The 23,412-nt window shown below is 44.4% G+C and overlaps 1 protein-coding gene across 9 annotated transcripts in view; it reads left to right on the top strand.

Annotated features, from left to right (window-relative positions):
• Positions 1-23,412, top strand: part of AGAP1 (ArfGAP with GTPase domain, ankyrin repeat and PH domain 1) — a 647,020-nt gene that overhangs the window by 551,938 nt on the left and 71,670 nt on the right. For 5 of the 9 annotated variants that reach the window (XM_074189814.1, XM_074189812.1, XM_074189808.1 and 2 more), the window contains 3 exons: positions 14,797-14,951; positions 18,366-18,456; positions 22,726-22,948. In XM_074189814.1, the coding sequence (XP_074045915.1) occupies positions 14,797-14,951; positions 18,366-18,456; positions 22,726-22,948 (469 nt within the window). Of the gene's footprint in view, positions 1-2,706; positions 2,785-14,796; positions 14,952-18,365; positions 18,457-22,725; positions 22,949-23,412 lie in introns of all 9 variants that reach the window. The other 4 variants (XM_074189810.1, XM_074189811.1, XM_074189806.1 and 1 more) reach the window with 1 other exon arrangement.

Raw genomic sequence — 23,412 nt, 5'->3', positions numbered from 1 at the left:
AGATTTTCAGGGTTAGTTTTTTGTAGATTTCTCAAATATGTTGCTTTGGAGGATCAAGACAATTCCACCTCCTACACCAGGTCTCCCCTCATCCTTACCATCAGCCTCCTGTCCACCCCCAGAAATTATCCTGTGTTGATTTTTTAAACTTGTATATTAACTTTATTACATACTTAACTAGAGGAACAATCTGTATATTTCCTTTGTGAGATTCTCTGTGTAGATCTTTATTTCTGCATAGTGTTTTTTCTTTCCTCACACCCACCCTCCATGCTCTGTTTTTGTTTCTTGTATCTGTAGCACTAATATTTAAAATAGTGTGCTGGAGAAGAAATATATGTATAAGTATATTGCTATATTTGCTTGCCATAGTGAATCAAATGATAATGTCTAAAAATATTTCATGTTTACTTGATAAAATGGGATCTTAGTGGAGGGCTGGCCCCCCACGCCTGTATCAGATGAACTGGATCGGGTGAGGAGTCAGTTAAGAACCCCTATAGACAGAGCCCACAGTTGTCCTGCTGAACAATCTTTGTTCCTGGATCTCCAACTCTGGAAGGAATGCCTGCCTAGTAGAGACCATTAGCATCTTCCTGAACCAGATCCCTGCCTGGGTCTCTGTTGAGAATAATCATTTACCAGTGAGGAAGCCTTAGTAACCATATCCTCACATGAAAGACTTGGCTCAGCCTGGGTTCCTGCTATGTGGTGGAGGATGGATGTTTGCTAGGGAATTTCAGATGTGTTTTCATGGACTTAGTGCTTCTAAATAAGTGAAGCAAACAGATATTTTCTTTTTTTTTAAGTAATTTAGAATTTGAGGCCATAGCTTCCTACCTGAGCACTTTCCTCCCACTCCAGGTACAATCCCTTCCTCAATCCCAAAATCCATGTGTTTGCCCATTGTCCTTCCTCACTCTTGGTAGAGAACAGGCTCTCTTTTTCCTCGTTTTTAGGAGGCTGCACTGTCCCTGGGTGTACAAGGGTTTGCCTTCCCAGCACCTTTTGCCTTGGAATTCTTAGAAGTCCTTGCTGATTGTCTTTCTGTTAACCTGACATCTCTACTCCCAGAACCCCAAGTGTTTTCATTTGAAAATGAAGATTAAAAATAAATCCAGAAGTTAGAACTGTTTTCACCACTCATATTAGAGTGACTGAGGGGAGGGGGAGAGAAGTGATGAAAATATGTGTGCCATTAGAAAATGGTGTCAGGAATAATTATTGTTCCAATCTGCCTTAACCCCAAAGCTTTCCCTTTGGGTCAAGATGAGAGGTGTATTCATAGGTTGGTGTTGGGCCCTTCAGTTAAAAATAACACTTGACTGTCCCTTATCATTAACTTCGGATCCTTCCTTTGTGTTGACCACTCTTCCCAACAAAGAGAATCATCCTGCCTTCGTGGAGAGGAGTCTTTGCTGAAACCCTTCCTTCTTTTTCTCCACCAGCTGCTACTACTTTTCCTTTCTCTCCAAGGAAAAAAATAGCCTTGTATTTAGTTGTAGGGGAAGAGGGGATTTAGGTGTATGGAAAGAGGGGGATAAGCATTGCCTCAGTCTTACTATGTGTTAGACACTGGGCAAAGGCAAGTGAGATAATATTTAATTTCATGTATCCTTAATATATGTCCATGTTGTCTCCTCATAGACTGTAAGCTCCTCAAGGGCAGGAACTGGCTGTCCTATTATAGGCTTTGTATTTAGCATAGCACATAATACTTCACACTTCACACTTCATTCATGCTCATTCATTGATTGGATGTGAAGACAGGCAGACAAGACCTGTGTTCAAATTCTGCCCCTATCATTCACTGGTTGGGTGGCCATGAGTTGCCTTATCATTTTCACCTTCAAAATGACACCCGTATTCCCTTCCTTCCAGGGCTGTTGGGGGACACTGTAGATGTTGGTCCTAGTTTGTTGTGAATAATAAAAGCCTGGTCTACCCCCGGAGCAGAAGCATCAAGAAGAGGCTGATATTGAATGTTCCCGGGATCTTCAGGCCTCCAGGAACCTGAAGGAGATAGGACAATGCTTCATTAAGATGATGCTAGAGTTTCTTTTAGAGTCTAAGCCAACATTTACCTTCCAGATGATAATCCTTTCTTCCCAGGGGCCTCAAAGCCACAGATGGCTTGAAGCCCTCCTCTGGTTTTAACCCAAGTTTGTCTTAGGGTCCTCTGGAGGTTTGCAAGCCCTCTTGTTATGGTTGGTTGAGGGAAAGGGACAAACATTGTCACTTGTTGTGCAAGGTGATGCCAACGTGGGTATAAGCGGGGACTCAAGAATTTATGTCCTGAGGATAGGCCACCTTTGTCAACACCTTTTCCAGTGGAGTAGACTAAGATAGGGATTCCTTCTCCTCAGCTCACTATCATTGTTTCTAGGATCCATGTTTTATTCAGACTGGAAGAGATGGGGGGGGTCTTCTCTTTCTTGGGAAATTCCAAATAGCCATGACCAGAGCCCACTTAGAGATATGATGTTGCACATGAAACGAGAGTATCCTTGTGTTATGCCTCACATGCTACTTTGACGTTTCTTTTTTCCCCGTTTCATTTTGTTCTTTTCCTTTTTTCTCTTCTCTCTCTTTTCTGTCTCTCATTTCTGCCTCTCCTCTCTCTGTCTCTCTCTGTCTGTCTCTCTCTCTCTCTCTCTCTCTCTCTCTCTCTCCTTTTCCTCCTCCCTTTCTGCTCTCGGGATGCAGCCAAACGCAAAGCATGGAAACTAAATCGTGTTGGTAGCCTGCGAAATATATACAGCAGCAGCAGCACCAACACCGAAGGTAACAATCCAACACCTCCCCCCTCCCCCTCCATCTCCCTTCCCCACTCCCCACTGTCTGCCTTTCCTGGCCCAGTTCCCTCTGCCCCTCTGGCCCTGGCTTCAGAGCCCATCTCTGCTTCTTGCTATCCAGGTGAACTTGGGCAAATCACATCCCCCTGCCCCAGGCCCAGCCGCCCTTTGGTCCTTCTCAACCTGACGATACAGGATGGACTTGAAGGCGACTCGACTCTGGTCAGCTCAGAAGCCCTTCTGATGCCCGTGTCCTCGCCATTCGCAAATCTGGAAATAGGATTTGCCCAAAGAGTGCATGCTCCCCACCACCACCACCCCCGCCCCATGTTTGCCCAGTCCTGCCGGTGGTCTTTCCATCTTTTTTGTTTGTGCATTTTCTTTTCCCATTCATGTTCGTTTCAGCTTACTTAAATTCTGACCTTTCCCTCCAGTCGTCGAGTGGTGATGTTTAAATTACTTCCAAAACCTATTTTCTCCTCTTTTTTCTCTGCCTTTCTACATGTGGGCACTCAATGTAATATTTCCCGAGTTATTACCGTTTTTAAAAGTGTGCGGATCAGGCGTAATGATCTGTAGCCAAATACAATAGTGTGCTGTGACATTTAAGAAACACTCTTAATTTGTTGGGGGAAAAGCGTTCTCCATAATGCTCTTTGCGGCTCGAATCCAAAGGCGAGCCAGGGCCGGGCCATTTGCATGCGCTAGTCTTGCTTGTAAATTCTGTAGATTGTTGGGTTGTGTTTCTAAAGGTCGCCTGGTGCCAGAGTTCACAAATTGACTCCCGTCGGCCGAGGACGGCCCGTCATGGCTCTGCTGGGAGAACAGATTGGATTTTTTTCCCCCACTTTCATTGAAACAACGCAATTATAAACTGCCTTTTGTTTTGATTATTACAAATGTCAAGGGTCAGAATTATTCTGATGCCAGGCAAAGGGGGGGAGGGGGCGCCCCGCCAGCTCTGACAGCGGGCGAGAGGGGCCAGCATTCCAGGGGAAAAATGCGATGCAAAATAAGTCACAATCCACTGATCTTGGTATAATGGGGGGAATTTTTTTTTCACTTAAGTGCAAGCCATATGGGTCAAGTGATGGCGAGCGCAGGCCCTAACACTAATTGACTTATTTGGGAAGGATTAGAACTGTAATATTTTTCTTAATGTCACTGTTTTCTGGGCTGTTGATTTTAGCAATTGCCAAGCAGTGGCATTAAATCTCTTGTAAATTTTAAATTGCATGCTATTTCTGTAAACAAGTCCCTCTGTTCACATCCTGATCATTAACCTTTGGTGATTTATATCGCCATCTTTTTTTTTTCCTCTTGCACAATTACTACTGTATTGGTGGGCGCAAGGCCTGCTCTCACAGCCAGATGAAATGGGCCCGAGAATCAAAAGTACCTCTTTACCGCAGCTCATCAAAGGACTGTTTTCTGATGATAATCTGGATCCAATCCTCCCTCTAAAACTGCCCCCTCCCGAGGAAAGGCTGAGCTTGGGACCCTTTTGCGTCTCCTTTCAAAGCCTTGAAGGATGAGATGAAAAAAGCCCCCCATGCTCAGAGCTATTTTTCTAAATATTGGGCTGCAGCCATCACAGAGCAGAATCAGCTCTTGCCAGCCGGTGTGAAAATGGGGCCCTTTGGATGACTCGGGGGAACCTAATTCCTCTTTTCTATTTCCTTACTGGCCCATTTTTTTTCTTTCGTGTGTGTGTGTGTGTGTGTGTGTGTGTGTGTGTGTGTATACATGCATATAGAGTAGACAGATTTGTCACTGAAAATTTGAGGAAATTTGGGAATACCAAAGTGCCAGCCAAGATTTTGTCTAAAAAAGATCAATTCTAGCTGTTGACTCTAGGTATAGTCAGGAATACAGAAGTCCACAATGGTGATGAAGTGCCAGTTTTGACCAATTATCCTTGAATTTTAACAACCTTGAACCACCTTTTATATATGAGGCATGCTTTCTGGACACAGTACTGGAGACTCAGGTTGTAGCCAAGCATATGAAAACATGTGACTTCATATCGCTAAGCATTGCGATTCCAAGCAGAAATGGGAGTCCCTCAACCTTAACTAATCAGGTAAATGGGGTCTTTTGCAGAAGACAGAGACGTGCTGAGGGGGGCGGGGAATGAACATCTGAGCGGAAGGGCATTTGAGCTTCTCTCTCAAATCAGAGATAATGGATGACATTAGAAATGAGGTACTCCTCAGTTGACAGTTCTCAGCTACAAAAGACAGTAATGGGACCATTTTTTGTCAACAGTGCCTGAGAAGATAACCTCTCCTATGATTAACTAGTGGCCTCTCTTCATTCAAGTTTTTTCTCGGAGCAAGCCTATGGTTTTTCAGTTTTTCCTTTCATTCAATTTCCATTTGTTTGACATGGATTGGGATTCAAACTGTGAATAATTACAAAGATGTCTAAGCTTTTTTAGGTCATATGCACCACTGAATTAATGAAAAAGTATTAGGAACAGAATATCATTCTTCCCTTCCTTCTATTAAAATCCATAATCTTCCCACTTCTTCACATATCAGAATTGGGAAGGATCTCAGTGACCCTTCTAGTCCTTATGTTACACAGTCACAAAAATCTATCACAATAGAGCCAACAGGTGACTATGAAATCATTTTCTGGAGAAACCCAGTGAGGGACAGTCCACTGCGTCCCAAGGTCACCATTTCCACTCTTGTATGGCTCCAATAGTTAGGAATTATTTTCATGACTTTGAACCTGACTTTGCTTCGGTGAAGCTCTTCACCCATAATTCTTTTGCCCAAGCAGAATAGGGACAATCCCCCTTCCATGTATTATCCATTCATATATTTGATAGCAAATGGTCATGTCTCCCTCTTCAGTCTTCTCTTCTCCAAGTTAAAAATAATCCCAGCTCCCTCAAATGAAGCTCAACTAGGTAAATCTTCAACAATTATAATATGCTGTTCCAAATGAGAACCTTCAACATTCTCTCAAATATTCTATTGTAAATATCTCATTTTTTTCATTTTTATGAACATGTGCTTTTTCATCACCTATATTTTCAAATATTTTCCTTCTCCCACCCCTAAAGCTATTCCTTATCTCAAGAGAGAGAGAGATGTATACAAATAGAGCGCCTGAGAGTCCACTGGAGGGAAGAATCACTCTTGCCTTGTTTCTCTAAAACCAAAATGGCAGATGTATTTATCCACTTCAACAAAGTCCATTCTTGTGGGGTCAGGCTCTACTTTGGCTCTCATAAAGGCCTCATTCTATATGATTATTAAATGAAGTCTTGATAGAGAAAAATTCAACACTAATTTTTCTGATTCAAATAGATGGAAACTGATAAAATGTTACATTAGGCATGACATATACTGTCAGGCTAGGTGATGGGTTGGTTGGTTGGTTTTTCTGAGGTGTTTTTTTCCCCCTCTATTTGTATACATCTCTTTCTTCCATTCTCTCTCTCTCTCTCTTTCTCATTAGATAGATAGATTAGACAGACAGCAGGCAGACAGACACTTGCCCTACCTCCCCTTCTTTGGAGAGGGCTGAGAAATGGAAGTGGTAGGGGGATACAGCCCAAGGTGACTGGGGAGGTGGGAGGATGAGTGTGATGGTCAGAGTATAGGAGATAACCTGCCTTCTTAGCCCCCTCCATTTATTTAAATTTGCTTTATTAATGCTTTTAAGCCATCATTTCTGCCTGTCCCCTTCTCCTTCATTTTCCATGTACTTTGGGACTTCAGTCAAAACATGGAAGCAGCCTGGACTTCAGTTTCCCAAAATGTAAAATTCTCAAAGAGAGAACATAAATGTCCTGGTAACTTTTTTACACAATGACTAAGGAGTGATGAGATGAGAAATGTTCACTATGAGGGATAAATGGGAATTTAAGGAGAGAAGCTTTGCTTCTGAGCCTTTCTTAGTAAAGAAGACTCCAGTTTGCATTTATCCATAAGCCAAATAAACATTCAGACAAACATCCCCCAAGCTTCTCTCAGGCATCAACCAGCTCAATGGTAGTATATCTGCAACTTCATTTAGCTTACAAGGGGTTTAGGAAGCATTTCCCATGGTAGCATCCTGTTTGTAAACATATGGTGTGTGGTATGTGGCCTTGGGAAGGTCACTTCTTACCTCAAGGCCCCCAGGAAGCTCTTTAGGATTTAGGGGTTACAGTGAAGGTGCTGTGGTGGTGGCTGTAGTGGTAGTAGTAGCAGCAGTTAGTAGTAATATTATCTCATTTGGGTCTAGCAACAACCCCAGCATGCAAGTGTTATTATTATCCCCATTTTTACAGTAAGGAAACGGAGAGACATGATTAAGGGACTAGTCCACGGTCACACAGCTAGTAAGTATCTGAGGGAAGATTTGAACTCATGTCTTCCTGACTCCAATTCTAGTGATCTCTAGATCATCACCGCCTCTTAGTGTCCAAGTAAGTGAAAAAAACTTTTTCCACATTTTTCTGGTGGCCCTGGGTTCAATCAAAGCTCTGCCATTCCCTGCCTGGGTAACTATGGACAAGTCCCTTCCCCTCTCAGGGCCTCAGTTTCCCCATCTATAAAATGAGGAAGTTGTCTCCAATGACCTCTAAGGTCCCTATCAGCAGGAAGGCTGTGATCCCATGATAATAAATTGCTTCCAGTCTCCAGCCTCAGTTTCCCCATCCGTGAAATGATGGGAGTGAAATAGATGATCTATATGTCACTGTACAACCCAATGAAAATGAGATAAAAAGAAATGAGAGCAACTTCCTGGAAGCCAAGCCCTGGAGGTGGTCAGACCAGCTCCTGTCCCTGGGGGCTCCTTGGGGCCTGATCCCCAGGCCAGGGGGCTGTTGATCCCCATTCTCCTGGACTTCCAGACTAATTAGATTTTCCCGGTGGTTGTAGCCGCCCAGTGGGATGCACACCAATATCTTTGGTAATTGGGATGGCTAATAAACATACTTATTGTGAACTTGATGAAGATAAATTGCCCAGACTGACAGCCGGTAATGATGCCTCAGGCCTCTTGTATCTACACAAATGAGAACAGATACAGCAGGGATGTTTCCATGGAGGAGGGAGGGCTTGATCCCTTTCCCCTTTCTACCTCACTGGCTCAGGCAGAATCTCGGCCTAATGGGGAGGTCGAGGACGCACCATCCTTGACTTGCCTTCAAGAGAGGGTTCCAATTTGGAAAGGCATAATTCATTTTTCAAGAGGTTTGCTTTGGAAGGGCGAGGCCTCCTACTAGATTCAAGGCCAAGGTTAATGGAAGGAGCTCCTTAGCAATGGGCCTTCCAGACTGGGGAATCTTCCTCTTGTTTGGCCTCCCGGCCAGGCTTCCCCCATCTCAGCCACCCCATGGCCCTCAGGGATTCTGGAGGGGACTTGAGTTTCAATTCATGGCATGTCTGGGTTTGAATGAAGGCTTCTTGGGGGCAGGGACACCTACTAAGTGTTGGCCAGATTTACTGGTTTGAATGGACTCAGTTTAGCCTACTGTGGGCCAAGCTCTGTTGTTCCTGGGGAACTCTGCCCCCCCCCCATACCCAGGCCAAAGGTCTGGAGCAGGGGAGCTGTTGGATTACCACCTGCTGGTCAGCTGGTGTGTGGATAGATGGACAAGAGTGTTTCTTTAGCACCAAGTTCTAAGAGAAGGAATATCGATGAATAGAAGGTTGGGCTTAGAATCAGGAAGACTCAGCTTCCTGAATCTGAATTTGACTCTGTGACCCTGAACAAGTCATTTCACCTTGTCTAATGAATGGAAGCAGGAAATGGCAAACTGCTCTAGTGTCTCTGCCAAGAAAACCCCAAATGGCTGGTGAAGAGTCAGACACAACTGAAAACAATTGAACAGCAACCAAGATGAAGAAGAGGTTGCATGGTCCAGAAGAAGGAACACTGACACTGAAGTGAGAGGACTTGGATTCAAATCCCTCCTTGAGTCTTACTGCTTCATCAACCTTAGTTGAGTTTCTTCCATTAGTCTTCTCTTCTTAAAATGAAAGGGCTGCACTGGGTGGGCTCTGAGGGCCTTGAGAACTCTGCCTGTGACCTTTTGTCTAGGGAAAACCTTAGACTTGCAGACAAAGTGTAGGACTTGGATTCCGGGCATGTGACCCTGGGTGAGTCTCCTGCTCCCTCACCACTTGTGTGTGTGTCATGGAAAGGCTAAACTGCCTGACTCTTGTCCTTTCCGCCGTCCTGACTGGCTGTGTGACCCTGGGCAGATGCCTTTCCCTCTTGGGGCCTCCATTTCCCCTCCTGTAAAATGAGGCAGTTCATCTCACAAGATGAAACAGAAGAGATCTCAGCCCCTCTGTTTCTTCACCTGTAAAATGGGGATGATCATGCCTCTGTCCCAAGCCTGTTGTGAGGAAGGCTCTATCACTACAGAAAGGGGTATTGTTATCACTATTATCCAAAGATGTGCAGCTCTTGGGGGGTGGGGAAAGAATCTGGACTTGAAGCCAGCCCTTTGGGAGGCATAATACCAGGATTCTTCCCACTGTATCCTGTGGAATTGCCGGGGAGTGTTGCCAGTGTCTAGATAGGTGGTCCTGAACTTGACTAAAGCCATGTGCCATCCATCATTGGCAGGTCTTCAGGTTCTAAGCAAGAGAGTAGGAGGAGAGCTGCATGCAAGAGGATGGGTAAAGGAAAGATGTTGGTTGCCAAATGGGCATTTGAGTTAGAACCTCAAGGCCATAGAGAGCCATGGAAGCTTCTGCTTTACAACATAAATTTGGCCATCCCACGTGCATAGTTCTCAGAGCTGAAGACCACAATCCCTTTGTTCCTTTGGATAAGTCCCCTGGACTCCAGGTCTTGCTTCCTTGTCTATTAAATGGGGAGGTGGTCTTCATATCTACCAAGAGCCTATAGACCCAGGCCAAAAGCCAGCTTTGCCTGTTGGCTACAGAACACAGGTTCATTGTAGGAACATGGATGACGTCGAAAACCTGGCTCAGTCCAGACCAACAGAGAACAGTTCCCAGCAGTCCACCCATCCTCTTCCACTCTGACATCTCTGGCTGCCTCTATTTTCCCCCCTCCCCTCCCCCAACTCTCCTAAAATGCCTTCTCCTCCTCAAATGTCTCCTGTTGATAACAACTTCCAAATGGACAGCCGCCCAGCAGCTGCTTTTTAGCACTTTAACCCTTTGCCTGCCAGGTTCCCCCAGAAATAATTGATGACTGATTGGCCCATTAACCTTTAAAAAAAAAAGTTTGACAGCCCGGACTTGTGTAATGAGGAGGGATTCCTGGTGAAATCGGTTTGATGGTTGAGTTGCTTGCCCCTGAGGACGCAAAATTAGCCCCATGGGGCCTTGTCTGCATAGAAACTGGACACAATTAGTGTAATATCCGGTGTTATTAATGTAGTTTGGGGTAATTGGGCAGGTTGATTTCGACAGGTTCATGGTGCTAAAATACTATTATGGGGGGACCTTTCCATGAATAACTGTTAAACATGGAAAACTGTTTAAATCCCTGGGAGCCCAATCACACAATGTTATTAAACTATAAGAAACACTCAGTGAGACCACGCATGGTCTCATTTCAGGTTGGGACATGGAGAGGGGGGAGCTGGGAGGAGAGAATGTTGGGGTTCTTACAAAGTTTAAAAGAAAGACATGGGTTTTTGATGGAGCCCTTGTGTTAAGAAACTATGCCCTCTTTTAGAGAAGAAACAAAGCCTCGGGTATCACCAATTTTGATTCCTCAGATAACCTGACCAATTTGCTAAATAAAGCTTTCTAATCACCCTCAATTTGGACCCTCATTGACTGCCCATTCAGTAAAGAGAAACATGGCTATGATCTCCTACCCCATTAAAGTTAACTAAGATGCCTAATGCAGTTACTTGATGACATGCCCAAGTCTTGTGGAATTTGCTTGGACCCTCAGGGACCTCCATGAAATGACTTCATCTTGTGAACCTTTGAGTTCTTTGTGTCCAAAGCAAACAAAGGATTGCAAGAAGGAAACTTGTCTTCCTACCCAAGCAATTGAAGAGGAAAGGATTTGGGTCCAAAGTTCAGAAGCAAGGGTGAGAGTAACTGTTGGAATTGTGGGCAGAATCGCCTATGTCAAGGACTTAGGAAAGTTCTCTGAGGTCTTTTGGTCCGGACAACTTGTTTTACACCTGAGGAAACTGAGTTCTGTGAGAGTCAGTGACCTGCCCCAGCATCACAAAGCTGGATAGTGGATGAGTTGGGACCAGAACCCATACTTAAGCATTTACACATTTAGTGTCTGAAAAGTGGGAGATGTAGTACAGTCCCTAGAGAGCTGTGGATCCAAGTCACCCCTCTAATGAATCTTGGCTGGTGGGCATCCCTGGGTAATCTCTTGGCCTCTCAGTGCTTTCACACAGCTCTGAAACTGAAGATTAAGAGCAGGTGCCAATCGTTATTAGTAGAGGGAGTTTCCAACTCTGGTGAAATCACTGAATGGATCCAAGAAGAAAAGAATGTGGGGTGTGCTGGATACAAAGATGAAATCATAACAGCCTCTGCCCTCAGAGAGCTTGCACTCCACTCTCTTAAAAATGAATTTCCTAACTTATTTTCTCAGAGCTTTCCCTTACACTACATAACTGAGTGAGGATATGCCATCCTACAAGAATGGTGATTCCAGGGTGGCGTATTTTCCCATCAGCAGGTTGCTCCCTTCCTCAGAAGTAGCTGGACTGGTGGTTGGTTTTGTGACAACTGTGTTAGAGGGTGAGATGACAGCAATAAAGAATGTGAATCATTCCTAGAGGCCGAGACATTGGTGGCTCCAAGGGTTGGCAGTTGTCCTCATTTCTGCTTCCAATAATACCCATTGAGCCTCATTGTTGATGAGCTCTATGTCCACAGTTTGCTGTTTCATCCTCCAATCCAAGCAGCCCTTCTCTACCAGAGATGATGGTCTTTGAAGATGGCAGTGGTTAAAACATCACTCACTGGCCAAAGTGGAAAGAGACTCTTCACACTTAGGAAGATTGGTCCTCAACAAATCAGTCCATCCATCCATAGGTGCTCGTGGCCTTTCCAGCCTAATAAGCTTGGCAGGGCTTATGCTCTATTTGTATGACTGTTGGACATCCAAATGATGCAGCCCCTCCCCCCCCAGAATGAGGCATTGATATTCAACTCTGTATCTGTCCATTGCAAAAATATCTAAGCTTAATTTACCAAGCACCTACTATGTGCTGGTAGAAAGACAAAACAATCCCTACCCTCAAGGAATTGCAGTTCCTCACCATGACTGCAGATTTACATCACAAAGATGACATGTACTCTTTCAGTTGATTCCATATGGCACACCCCTCTGAACCTCAATTTTGTCTTCTTTAAAATGGGGGGGGGGAGCAGAGAACTAGACAGCCTCTGCAGCTCCAAATTGGAGAACTCCTTAGCCCAGAACAAAGGAAAGAGGGGAGAGGGAAGGAAGGAGAGAAGGATGGAAAAAAAGGAAGGAAGGAAGAAAGGAGTGAGGGAGGGATGTAGGAAAGGAAAGAAAGGAAGACATCTCCTGCCCTTCCCCTCACCTCTGTGTTTCTGCGCGGGGTGTATTTTGGTGGAGAGTGCAGTTATAAATTCCTTTGAAGGTAGGATGACCACTGATTCCCACTCCATTCCCCTCTAGACTTGGGGTATTCAAGAGATATTCAAATACTTAACACAGGAGTTGAGAACTGGGCCTAAATCCTGCTGGAGAGACACTGGCTATTCAAGTAACTAGAAAAGTCATTTAAATTTGCAGTGTCTTTATCTGTAAAATGGGGGCAACAAGCCCTACTTATCAGGTGGGGTCATTTCAGGATCAGATAAGATTATGTGTATCCAAGCACTTGGTGCAGACAAGGGCATATTAGCATTACTGTAGATACCTTATCCAGGAAAGAAAGAAAAAAAGAGAGCCACATGCAGTTAGACTCTGCTTTGGGGAGTTCACTTGGAAGAATGACCCTGTGATTGCAGGGAAGCTGACTCAAGAGGATGATGGTGAAATAAAAATCTCTGTCAAGAGTACACAGTTCTCTAGGGGTATTGATCTGGAGGAGCACCCCAAGGTGCGTCAAATTCCAGGTTTCTTGCTGACCCTCAGGTCCCTAAGCCCTAGTCAGGACTTAACAAAAGAGGCAGGATAAAGAGAGCTCTGGACCTGGAGTCAAGAAGACTTGGGTTCACATCTGGCCTCTGACACTTAGGAATTGTGACCCCAGGCAAGTCATTTAGTTTCTGGCTGCCTCAGTTTCTCATCTGTATATTGAGGCTCATAATAGCAACTCCATCCCAGGACTGTTGTGAGGATTAATTGAGATGATATTTATAGAGTACTATATCAATGTTAGTCGCTGTTGTTATTATTACTGCCATTACCCTTGGGTGTATTGGATTATTTCATTTGGAACAAAAAGCTTCTCAAGGAACATGGGAGGAGAACCTGATGGTGCCCTAGTGTCTCCCATTTCAACCTAAAATCCCCTCATGTTTGGTGTGATGCATAGTGAGCATCTGTGGGAATTTGGGAACTAGATTGTATCTATGTTAGCCAGGATCTTGTCACTCTAGAGTTATAGAGAAGAGATACAAACCTCAATTCAGGTCACTTCTGCTTCCTCAGATGCTGTTTCCTCATCTGTAAAAGGGTGACTTTCCTCCAGTAGAACCTGTTTGTCACAAGCATGGCCAGGCTGACATCCTCACTCTCCATCTCACACCATTTGCCATCGCTATGCCTTTGCTCTGGCTGTCCCCCATCCCTGGACTGCCCACCTCCTCACCTCCATCTCACCTCCACCTTTTGGAGTCCCTGGCTTCCATCAGGATTCACCTCAAGCTCCAGCTTCTTCCCCAAAGCCTTTCACTTGGTCTGCATTTTGTAACCATTCCTATGTGGCCCTGTTGTTTTTAGGCTCTTTGAGGGGAGGGCTTTTATTTCACTAGTATCTGGCACAGAGTAGGTATTCAGATCTTGCTTGGCGTAAGGAACTGGATTGAGTTGAGGGCAGCTCCAGCACCTGGCGCAGCCTCAGATACTGGAAGCCCTTCGTATATGCTTGTCGACTAAGTGACACTCTGGGCGGATAGTATTGTGGTTACTATATATTGTTATATTGATTATGTTATATATTGTGTTGTATATCATATGTTATTATATAACAAAAATCTGCACTTGTGCTTTTGGCTCCTGAATTCTGTCACTTCAGCTGGGCAACCCTCTTTGGACATTTCCTCCTATATTCATTATCCACCTGCCTCCCTGTCATTGGCCAGAGAATCCTTATCTGAGTGAGTCCCAGCCCCCATTTCCTGATACTGTCCATCAGCTTCTGCCTTATTTCCATTTGTTCCCCCCACACATCCTCCCCTCTAGAGCAGGGGGTCTTCACTCCTTTTGGGTCATGGACCCCAGTGGTAGTCAGCCTGGTGAATCAGGTTTTTCAATGCACACAATAACCTACATAGAATTTCAAAGGAAGCCAAATACATGGAAAGAAGGGTTATAAACATTTCAAAAAAAAAAAAACAAAAAAACAAATGAGTTGCCCGACCCAGGTGAGGAAGCCCTAAGTGTGTCTCCTTGCGGTCTCCCCTGGTTGCCGCAGTGCTGCTGACCCCAGACATCCATCATCCAACATGGACTATGTGTGTAGAGGCCCATGCCTACACGTGCACAGTGAATACTGAGCACAAGATTAGTGCCATTAATTTTTATTTGGCTGCCTCAGGGATCGCTGCCCAAGCCAGGGGAGTTGTTTTCTCAGTTGCCGCAGCAGGCTATGCCACAGAGACTCCTCTCCCTGCCTCTCTTTTCCCCGCACATTGCCCGAGATGCTGAGCGTGTGCGGGTGTTTGGGTTCAGATCTCAGCGGCTGTAGTTGTCCAGTCTTGTGTTTCGCCTGGGCCCCCACGCGGCTCGCCTTGAAGTGCGAGTCCCTTTGATGACAGAGGCCTGGCAGCAGGGGCCGCAGGCACAGGAAAGCTAATCTCTTCATCCCCTCCACTCTGTGTTTCAGAACAAGAAGAAAACTTTGAGTTTATCATTGTGTCCCTCACCGGCCAGACGTGGCACTTTGAAGCCGCCACGTATGAAGAGCGGGACGCATGGGTACAAGCCATCGAGAGTCAGATCCTGGCCAGTTTACAGTCTTGTGAGAGCAGCAAGAACAAGGTAAGACTCACAGTGAGCTGCCTGCCAGAATCAAAATCCACAGTGAAACAAAGGGGGAGAAAAAAGTCCACCAGCTTGGCAAGGCCCAATTATTCTTTCGGGACCAGAAACTAATGAGTGACTGTAAACCTTAAAAACATATCCTTGCCTCCAGAATCAGTCCTGGGGAGTCAGGGATTGAATTGTGGTCCCCTCCACTGTGGAAATTGTCTGTTTTCAATATTCCTGTCTCAAAGAACCCCAGCCACGAAGGCTTGGTCGTTAACGGTATATTAACGATAATGGCCCGCTTGTCCGCTTTGGTTTCCAAACCCACTCACCATTTGTCTCTGTTTTAGAGTCCCCCCAGAATAAAGGGTGCAGTGGTCTCATCCATGCCCAGGTCTGCTTCCCTTTCTCAGGAAGGGACTCACATTATCAGACAGAGAGCACTAGATCACCTGTTTAATAGTGACCCTCCCTCTTGCAGGCCCCATGAGAAGAACAGTGTGGTCAGCAGATGGGAAACTGTGATCAGCCCTAAGGCTTAATCCTTTCCAAGCCAACATGCATTAGAAAGTACCTCCTTGGTGCCATGCTGTAGAGATTGAAAAAAAAATGAAAAAGCAGCTCCTGCCCTCAGAGGCTTATATTCTCCTGTGTGTAAACCTGTAGGCAAATAATTATAGGAAAGTTGAATGCTTCAAGAAAGAAGGGAATGGGAAGGGCAATACTATATGGCAGACTCCACGCTGTCCACTTTTGCAACTTTTAGCTTATTTTTAACTAGAGGAATCCAGGAACGGGTGTATTTATTCATTCAACAAGTATTGATGGCACCATGGTATCACTGTCTTATCTTAGATGTACTTTCTCAACCAGAGGCTACATACACTCAGATTCATAAACACAAGAGAATTTGAGCACAATCAAGAACGTTCCCAAGTAGAGGGCAAAGGAAAGTGATCCACTAAGTCAGCAAACATATATCAAGCACAGACAAGGCCAGAAAGGTCTTGTTTAGGAAGGATGTGAGGGGATGGTTTCTCCTTTCAGTAAAAGGTGTTGATGGAACTTTGGTCCTTCAGGCAGGATTCCTTTTCCATTCTTTGGTCAGAAGAGAGATGCTGATGCCTGCCTCTCCAGGGGCATGCCAGCCCTCACCCATCCTTCTAAACCTCCAGTCCTTTCAAATGAGTCCTTCCATACCTGGAAACCAAATCTCAGTGATCTCACGGGCCCAAGTCCTAAGTAACTGCCTGTTCTTCTCCCAAGCCTTCTCCAAGCCTGGCTCGTCCCTGGAAGAGTGTTGATTTTTTTACACCATGCCCAGCCAGAAACAGAGAAAAGACGTTGTCCACAGACCTGTCGTCTCGTCCTGTAGCCATTTAAAGAAACTTCTGCCCGTGATTTATGTTTTGCTATGTCATTAGGTAGAGACCCTCTCTTTCAGAAAGATGGAGTGTCTTCTTTTATTACCTCTTTAACCAGGGTAAACCAGACCACAGGAATGATTATCCTCATGTAATTTGCTTCTCTTTTTTTTAAGCCATTTTATGTTCAAGGTGGAGAAATCACTACTCTATTTCTATGTGATTTGCCTTTACTAAGTCACGTATGTGGGCAGTCATGAAAATGAGCCCAAAAAAGTAAGTCCAGGCAATTTACAATTTGTCTGTGCTCCCAGAAGCAAGGAGCAAGACTAATAATGGATAATCCACAAACCTCCAGTGTTTTGGTTTGAGGGGATGAGAGACTGTATATTTGTATTTGATGCCCTTGACTTAAGTCTTGAAAATTCCCAATGCTTCCAACCAAACCAAGAAGCCACATGATGAAGGCTTGACCCTGGAGGGACTCAGGCATCCATTTGACCAGCTCACACCCAGTCTGTATGCTCCCATATTCCCTGCTACATGCTGTTAATAGTCAGCATCATCCTCAATCAGATGTCTCTGAATGCTTCTCTTGCTAAAGGAGTTGGTTATTTGGCTTGCAGTTGCCCTAAAGAGTGCATAGGTATGATCATTAAATATCTTGGCTTAAAAGGAGACCCCCACCTCTAGATAATGATAACGCAACCTGGGATACACGTTCTCTGCAAGGTTTCAAGAAGTATGCCAAAGAAATATGGAGATTATTAAGTAGCTAAACTGTGTGGATGAAAATAATCACTTTATTTCTTTTATACATGTGCATTTTAAATTTCAGAATTCTAATTTCCTTTTGTATCAAACATGATCCATGAGGACGAAGTTTTATAAAAAACCAAAGAACAGAAACAAAAAATAGTTGGGAGCACCATTTGAATTATTCTATCTTGGAGTAGGATTCCAAGTGGTAAATGAGACCAGAATAATATCCAAAAAGTTATAAAGGAATGAGAGGAGACACTAATGAGCTAGACCAGGAAAAGCATGGCCTTGACCTAAACTCATGGTGCAATCCATTGGGGAAAAAGGACTGGATTGGGAGACCGAATGCCAGTTTCAATGCCTTGTTTCATTTGACCTTGGTTGAGGTCCTTTCTCATTGGGCCTTAGTTTGCTTATCTTTGAAATGAGGAGAATCTGGCTAGATTAACTTTAAGGCCCCATGATTCCATGTGCTTCAACAATCCATGGATAATCAAGAGGCACCCATGGTCCTGACACACCCGTTTCCTATGGAGACTTGACCATGAGGTTTTAATGCTTAGGGATCTAGCATGTTAGCTCCAGAAGGGGAAACATCCCCATCTTCATCACACAAAGAAGACATGGACAGCTGTAGAAGTCAAGAATCATTTTCAAGAGGGGCAAGAGGTTCCCCCAAAAGCATCAACTGAAATCAATTTTATTTCAGGAATCCCTCCCCTAACCCTCCTCACCCCGCCCAGCCCCCATTTATAATTGTTTGGGAGTTTGTTACAACAGTAGCTTGGCTCCTCTTAAAATGAGAAGTGGGTCTCCGAGGAATGATGTCTCAGAGTTAAAGTAAAGGTCACCCACAGGGCAGCCTAGAGTAACTGGCTATAGCCCCTGATTAAGCTGCTGACCTATGGATCAGGAGCAGACTCTGGCCCTAGTCTTTAATCATGCCCACCTGCTCAGTTGGGCACACAGTAGTATTAAAGGGAAAAAAAGAGGGAACCAAAGCTCATTGGTGAATTGTGCTGCTAAACCCACACTGGTTCCTCTTCATGGTTGGCCTCTATTTCATTCACTAGTGACCCAGCCACCCCCACCTCATTCATTCCTTTTCCCTATCCCACAATTGACTTGTGTCCTTTAGTACATTCTTAGTATGTGAGATTCATCTGTCTTGTTCCAAGTCACTAGCCCATCCTGGGCAACTGCCCAGGCTGGAGAGTCCTAGGAATACCAGAGATGGAAGTTGCATCTGTAAGCTGATTCCATGTTCTGACACCATGTCTCTTTCTTTCGATGCCTCTAGTCCCGCCTGACGAGCCAGAATGAGGCGATGGCCCTGCAGTCGATAAGGAACATCCGAGGAAATTCGCAGTGTGTGGACTGTGAAGCTCAAAGTAAGCATAATTGTTCCTACCTTGAGAAGGTCATGCTTGGCTTTCACCAGCTTGGGACCCCTTGGTTGGCTTGGAGGAGGATGGGGCATTGGGTCTGATGCTGTGTTTGAGTTAATAGAGTCTTCCTACAGACTATACCTCAATGACCAATCCTCAAAAAAATCGCTGTCATTTTTCATTTAATTTTGTTTAAATATATTCTCGAAGTGAGAGGCTATATGGCATGGGGGTACAGAGCTGGCCTCAGAATCGGGGGGACTCTGGATTGTCAAGTTTGTGACAGTGACTGTGTGATCCTGGATAATTCCCCTGACTTCTTAGGGCTCTTGGCTCCTCTCTGAAACCATCAGTTACCAGCATGGTTAGAGAGAATTTCCCCACCAGAAATTCCCTCTCTTGGGGAGAGCATAGATCTTGTCCAGGTCCTGATCCCCATGTGTATGTGTGACAGATAACCCACCCCAGAGCGCAGAGTGCAAGGGCCATTGAAGTCAAGAATACCTGAGCTTGCTTCTCAGCTCCCAAACTGGGGCAAATCCCTTCACCACTCTCTGCCTCCAGCCTATATCTGCAAAGTGGATGCAACATCAACACCTGCACCAAGTACTTCCCTTGACGACCTCACATGAAGGCAGGCCTTGGAAGAAGACGTGGGACCCAGGGCAGGCGGCTCTGCCTCTTCGCTCCCTTGTTAAGTTATGGGAGCGTTACTGGTCTACGTCAGAAATGTAGAAAGAGACCCCAGTGAGAGTTTCCCATTGACAAAGTCACAGGTCTGGTCCAAAAAAGAAAGACACTCATTACTGAGTGTAATATAATCTTCAATGCCTCAGAAGGTACTTCACTATGACAGGGCCTCAAGGTCATTATCAACTTTGTCCTTGTGGCATTTTTTGGAAAATGTCTTTAAAAGCAACAAATCTCTCCTTGATTTCTTGACCATAATATGTATTTTCTTGATACAAGAGGTCTTTCCTTTAGCACTGCAGCTGCTAGCACCCACCTCTTCTTTCCATGCCTGCAATAAATTACCTTGCATTTATTTTGTTTATAGTCAGTATTCAGTAAGCAAAAATTTGTGTCATTAATATTATTAATAATAATGATTGTGGTGGCATTTACATAGTGCTTTGAGATTGGAAAAACTCCTAGATATGTTTGGTTCTTGGATACATAAAAGAAGTGAAGACATTCCCTGCCTTCAAGGAACCTATATTCAAGCAGAGAGGAGATAACCCCCTATATTTCTAGGTCCACACACACACACACACACACACACACACACACACACACACAAGATATATATATATATATATATATATATTCAAAGTAGGCACAAAATCACAGAGAACAAAAACTTGACCCTGCCGGTAGAACAAAGACTACTAAGAAGAAAAGAAAATAGTTATGTTAGCATCTATCACCTTACTGAATCAGGGCCTTGAGTTGACTAGCAGAAGCACTAATGGAGAGTGCCTGAATAGGAGATTGGAGTAGATATTCAGCCATGAAAAAGGTTCCGGCTCTCATTCAGTGTTCCTAGAAACTTGTGCCATTTAGGAAGTATGGTCTTTGGAAGCAAGATCAGAAGGCAAAGGCAACAGCAACTGGCTGAAGGTGGTGAACTGGTGAGAAGCTGAAACAATGTCTAGATTCAAGGTTTATGGTCGTCTAATCCAAAACAGGAGCCTCTGGTCCATACATAAACATCTTTGTAGTCACGTACTGACTTAGTTCCATATAGTAATGTTACTTACATTTTTATTTTTATTTGTCTCAATCTTTTTTGGTTGAATTTGGGAGTGTTTTTGACATCCCTGAATGAATCCATGCTCCTTGTTTTAAGCATGAAGACTCGAAAGTGGAGAGGTCAGGGCTTGCGCCCAAAGTCACACAGGGTGGAGATGACAGAAACAGGTTTTCTGATGCCAAATTCAGTCCTTTTTCATCAGCTCTTCTAGAGAGAGAATAGTTCTAAGCCCATCTAACTTTGAAAATCCATTCTTTTCATGGCATTAGAATCAATGTTCAGATCTTGGAATTCTCACAGGTCCCTCCTCCCCTCCATAGATAAATAACCTGATGCCCAGAGAATTGAAGCTCCTTTCCCAAAGTCACCACTGACAGTGAGCCACAAAACTGGAGCATGAGTCCTTGCCCTCCTTACTTGCCAACATTTTCTTCTGGCCTCCTCCGCCACACCAGCTCTTGCTAATCCTATCTCTTGAGTTCTTACAGTGGGCCTAGGTCATCCATCCACCTCCACAATAATTTATCATCTACTCTCCCCTGTGAGCACCATCAATGGTTCTACCCTGAACTATTACATTAAGACCTGCCCCCAACCTCTTCCTTGCCCAGTCCATCCTTCTTGCTGCTGCCTAAACAAGTGGCCTCATTTCAAGTCTTCACTTGGGCACCTTCAGTGCCTATTGACTGAAATAAGGCCCTCTGAACCTTTGGAGAGCAATCTGGCTTCACCCTCCTAGTCTCTAATTCACATCCATCACCACAAGCCAACAGAGTTTTACAGCTGTTTCCTCTCCTCCTTCCCCATTCTGTCTGGATGGCCTATTTTCTCCATTCACGTCCCACCTTCTCCTATGTCTGTGACTTTATATGGCCACCCTCCAATCATCTCTGTGTTGACTTCTTCAAGGCTGACTCAACTACTACCACCTCTTCATGAAGTCTTTACTAATCTTGCTCTTCTCAGTCTTCCAGGAGCAATTTGTCAGAGTCCCTCCTTGGCATGATTTATTGTTCAGTTGCTTCATGGGTGTCCCACTCTTCAAGACTCCATTTGAGTTTTTCTTGGCAAAGACACTGGACGGGTTGGCCATTTCCTTCTCCTGCTCCTTGTATACATGAGGAAACTGAGGCAAAGAGGTTGAGTGACTTGCCCAGGGTCACACAGCTAGTAAGTGTCTGAGACTGGATATGAACTCAGGAGGATGAATCTTCTGACTCCAAGCCTGGCACTCTACCCATGGCACCAGCTCACACAACACTGATTATCACTAACATGGTAATTTCATGTACATACAGTCTTTGAGCTTGAAGGGCCTTCACAAACCATTAAATGTAACCTCTACTGGCCCACACTCCCCTCTCCAACAACCTTAAGCTGTGGCCCTCCAGCATCAGTCAGAAACTCTTCCAAAGCCACCCATTCTGCCAGACCAGCTGCCACCTAGAGGAGAAGTTTGACCTATCTACCTGACACTCCTAAAATATAGATGAATGAGCCTGGTTTTGCCAAATCTCCCCCAGGAAATCTGCTGCCCTGGAAGCCGAGGGAAAGGTCACTCCCTCTCCTCCATCACAGTACTTCAGACAGCTGGTCTCTTATACCATCCACTCCTTCCACATCCTGATGCCCCCTACCCAAACTCTACCCTGTCTACTCAGTTAATCTCAGTGAGCCTCAGACATCTCTCCCTACCTTCTGCTAAATAGGCATCTGCCATGGTATATGGAGATTGGACAGCGATGAAATCACAAATCCTGGATCTAATTCAGGATAATAAGAATAAACCTTCTGAGATAACCTGTATCTCTGACTTCATCAAAGGAACCCTAGAATCCTGGGATTCCTTCAAGCCTCAACCCAAGCACAAGCTTCTTCAGGAGTTCTTCCTTTATCCTCAACTGCCAGTTTCTTCCTTTGCTTTCCCCGCCTGCCCAATGTACTACTTATTTATTTTGCATAGATATAGATACATATCTCCTATCATCTCCCTCCAATAGAATATAAGTTACCTTGGGGCAGAGGGACCTGAATCAAAATAAATACAAAATAAATACCCATTGATTGATAGATTGATTGAAAGACTTGAGTTACAAAAGTCAGGAAATCTACCTTTCTTTATGATCCCTTCCATTATTGATCTCCCATTTTGGACCTTTGATAGCTCAAAGAAAGGAAAGGAAATTTAGTATTTAGCAATCAGTCAGTGAGTAAACATTTATTAAATCTTTACTGTATGCTAGACACTGGGAATAAAAATACAGTGAATGAAGCCATCCCCACCTAGGGGTGCTTATTTCTATTAAGCATCTGCTAGGTACCTTGCCCCGGCCTTTCTGATGCACATTAAGATTTGCCAATCATTTTATGCTCTAATCTCTTTTTGATAAAGTGTTTTACTCTGAGCACTCTTACTCAATGGGTTTCTATCCCTCTTGCCTCTGTTGACCTCTTAAGAGAATGTGAAAGCAATGACAATATTTTCCTAATGTGTCTATGATTTCTGTGTTATTGTACAGATCCAAACTGGGCCAGTTTGAATTTGGGGGCTCTCATGTGCATTGAATGCTCAGGGATACACCGGAATCTTGGCACTCACCTTTCCCGTGTCCGGTCACTAGACCTCGATGACTGGCCCATTGAACTCATCAAGGTCATGTCCTCCATTGGGAACGAGCTGGCAAACAGTGTCTGGGAAGAGAGCTGCCAAGGACACATGAAGCCCTCACTGGACTCCACCAGGTAAGTAAGCCATGTTAGAATGTTGTTTGGGGTTCAGAGGTGCATCTGGTCCTTGGGATCCAATTCCCTCAAGATCCTAGGGACTTCAGTCTGAAGGCTGGAAAGATCATCCTGGGATTAGGTGTTCCAAACCGCCACCCTGCAGAGTGGAGAATCCTAACTCCTCCATTTTTCAAATTCTGTGCTTAAGCTTTGGGGGGTTCTGTCCTCTTATAGTTCTCCAGATTCTACTTTTGTAAAATTCAGCCAAAGTTTGGAGTGGGTAACATTTTTGAGCTTTTTATGTGACTCAATTAATTCCTGACTTGTTACATTAATGTCTCATACTCCCAGTCATCTCTTCAGTTTCTTTTCGAGAATAAATGAATTTATAGCTGCAAAATGTTTTATTTAATCAATTGTACATTTAATCAAGCAACTCTAGCTTGGCATGTGATAAATCCTCTTCAGGACTGATTATTATT

Source organism: Macrotis lagotis, chromosome 5 (genome assembly GCF_037893015.1).
Source record: "Macrotis lagotis isolate mMagLag1 chromosome 5, bilby.v1.9.chrom.fasta, whole genome shotgun sequence".
NCBI lineage: Eukaryota > Metazoa > Chordata > Mammalia > Peramelemorphia > Peramelidae > Macrotis > Macrotis lagotis.
The sequence above is the reverse complement of the archived record's forward strand: the minus strand, read 5'-3'. Positions and strand labels throughout refer to the sequence as shown.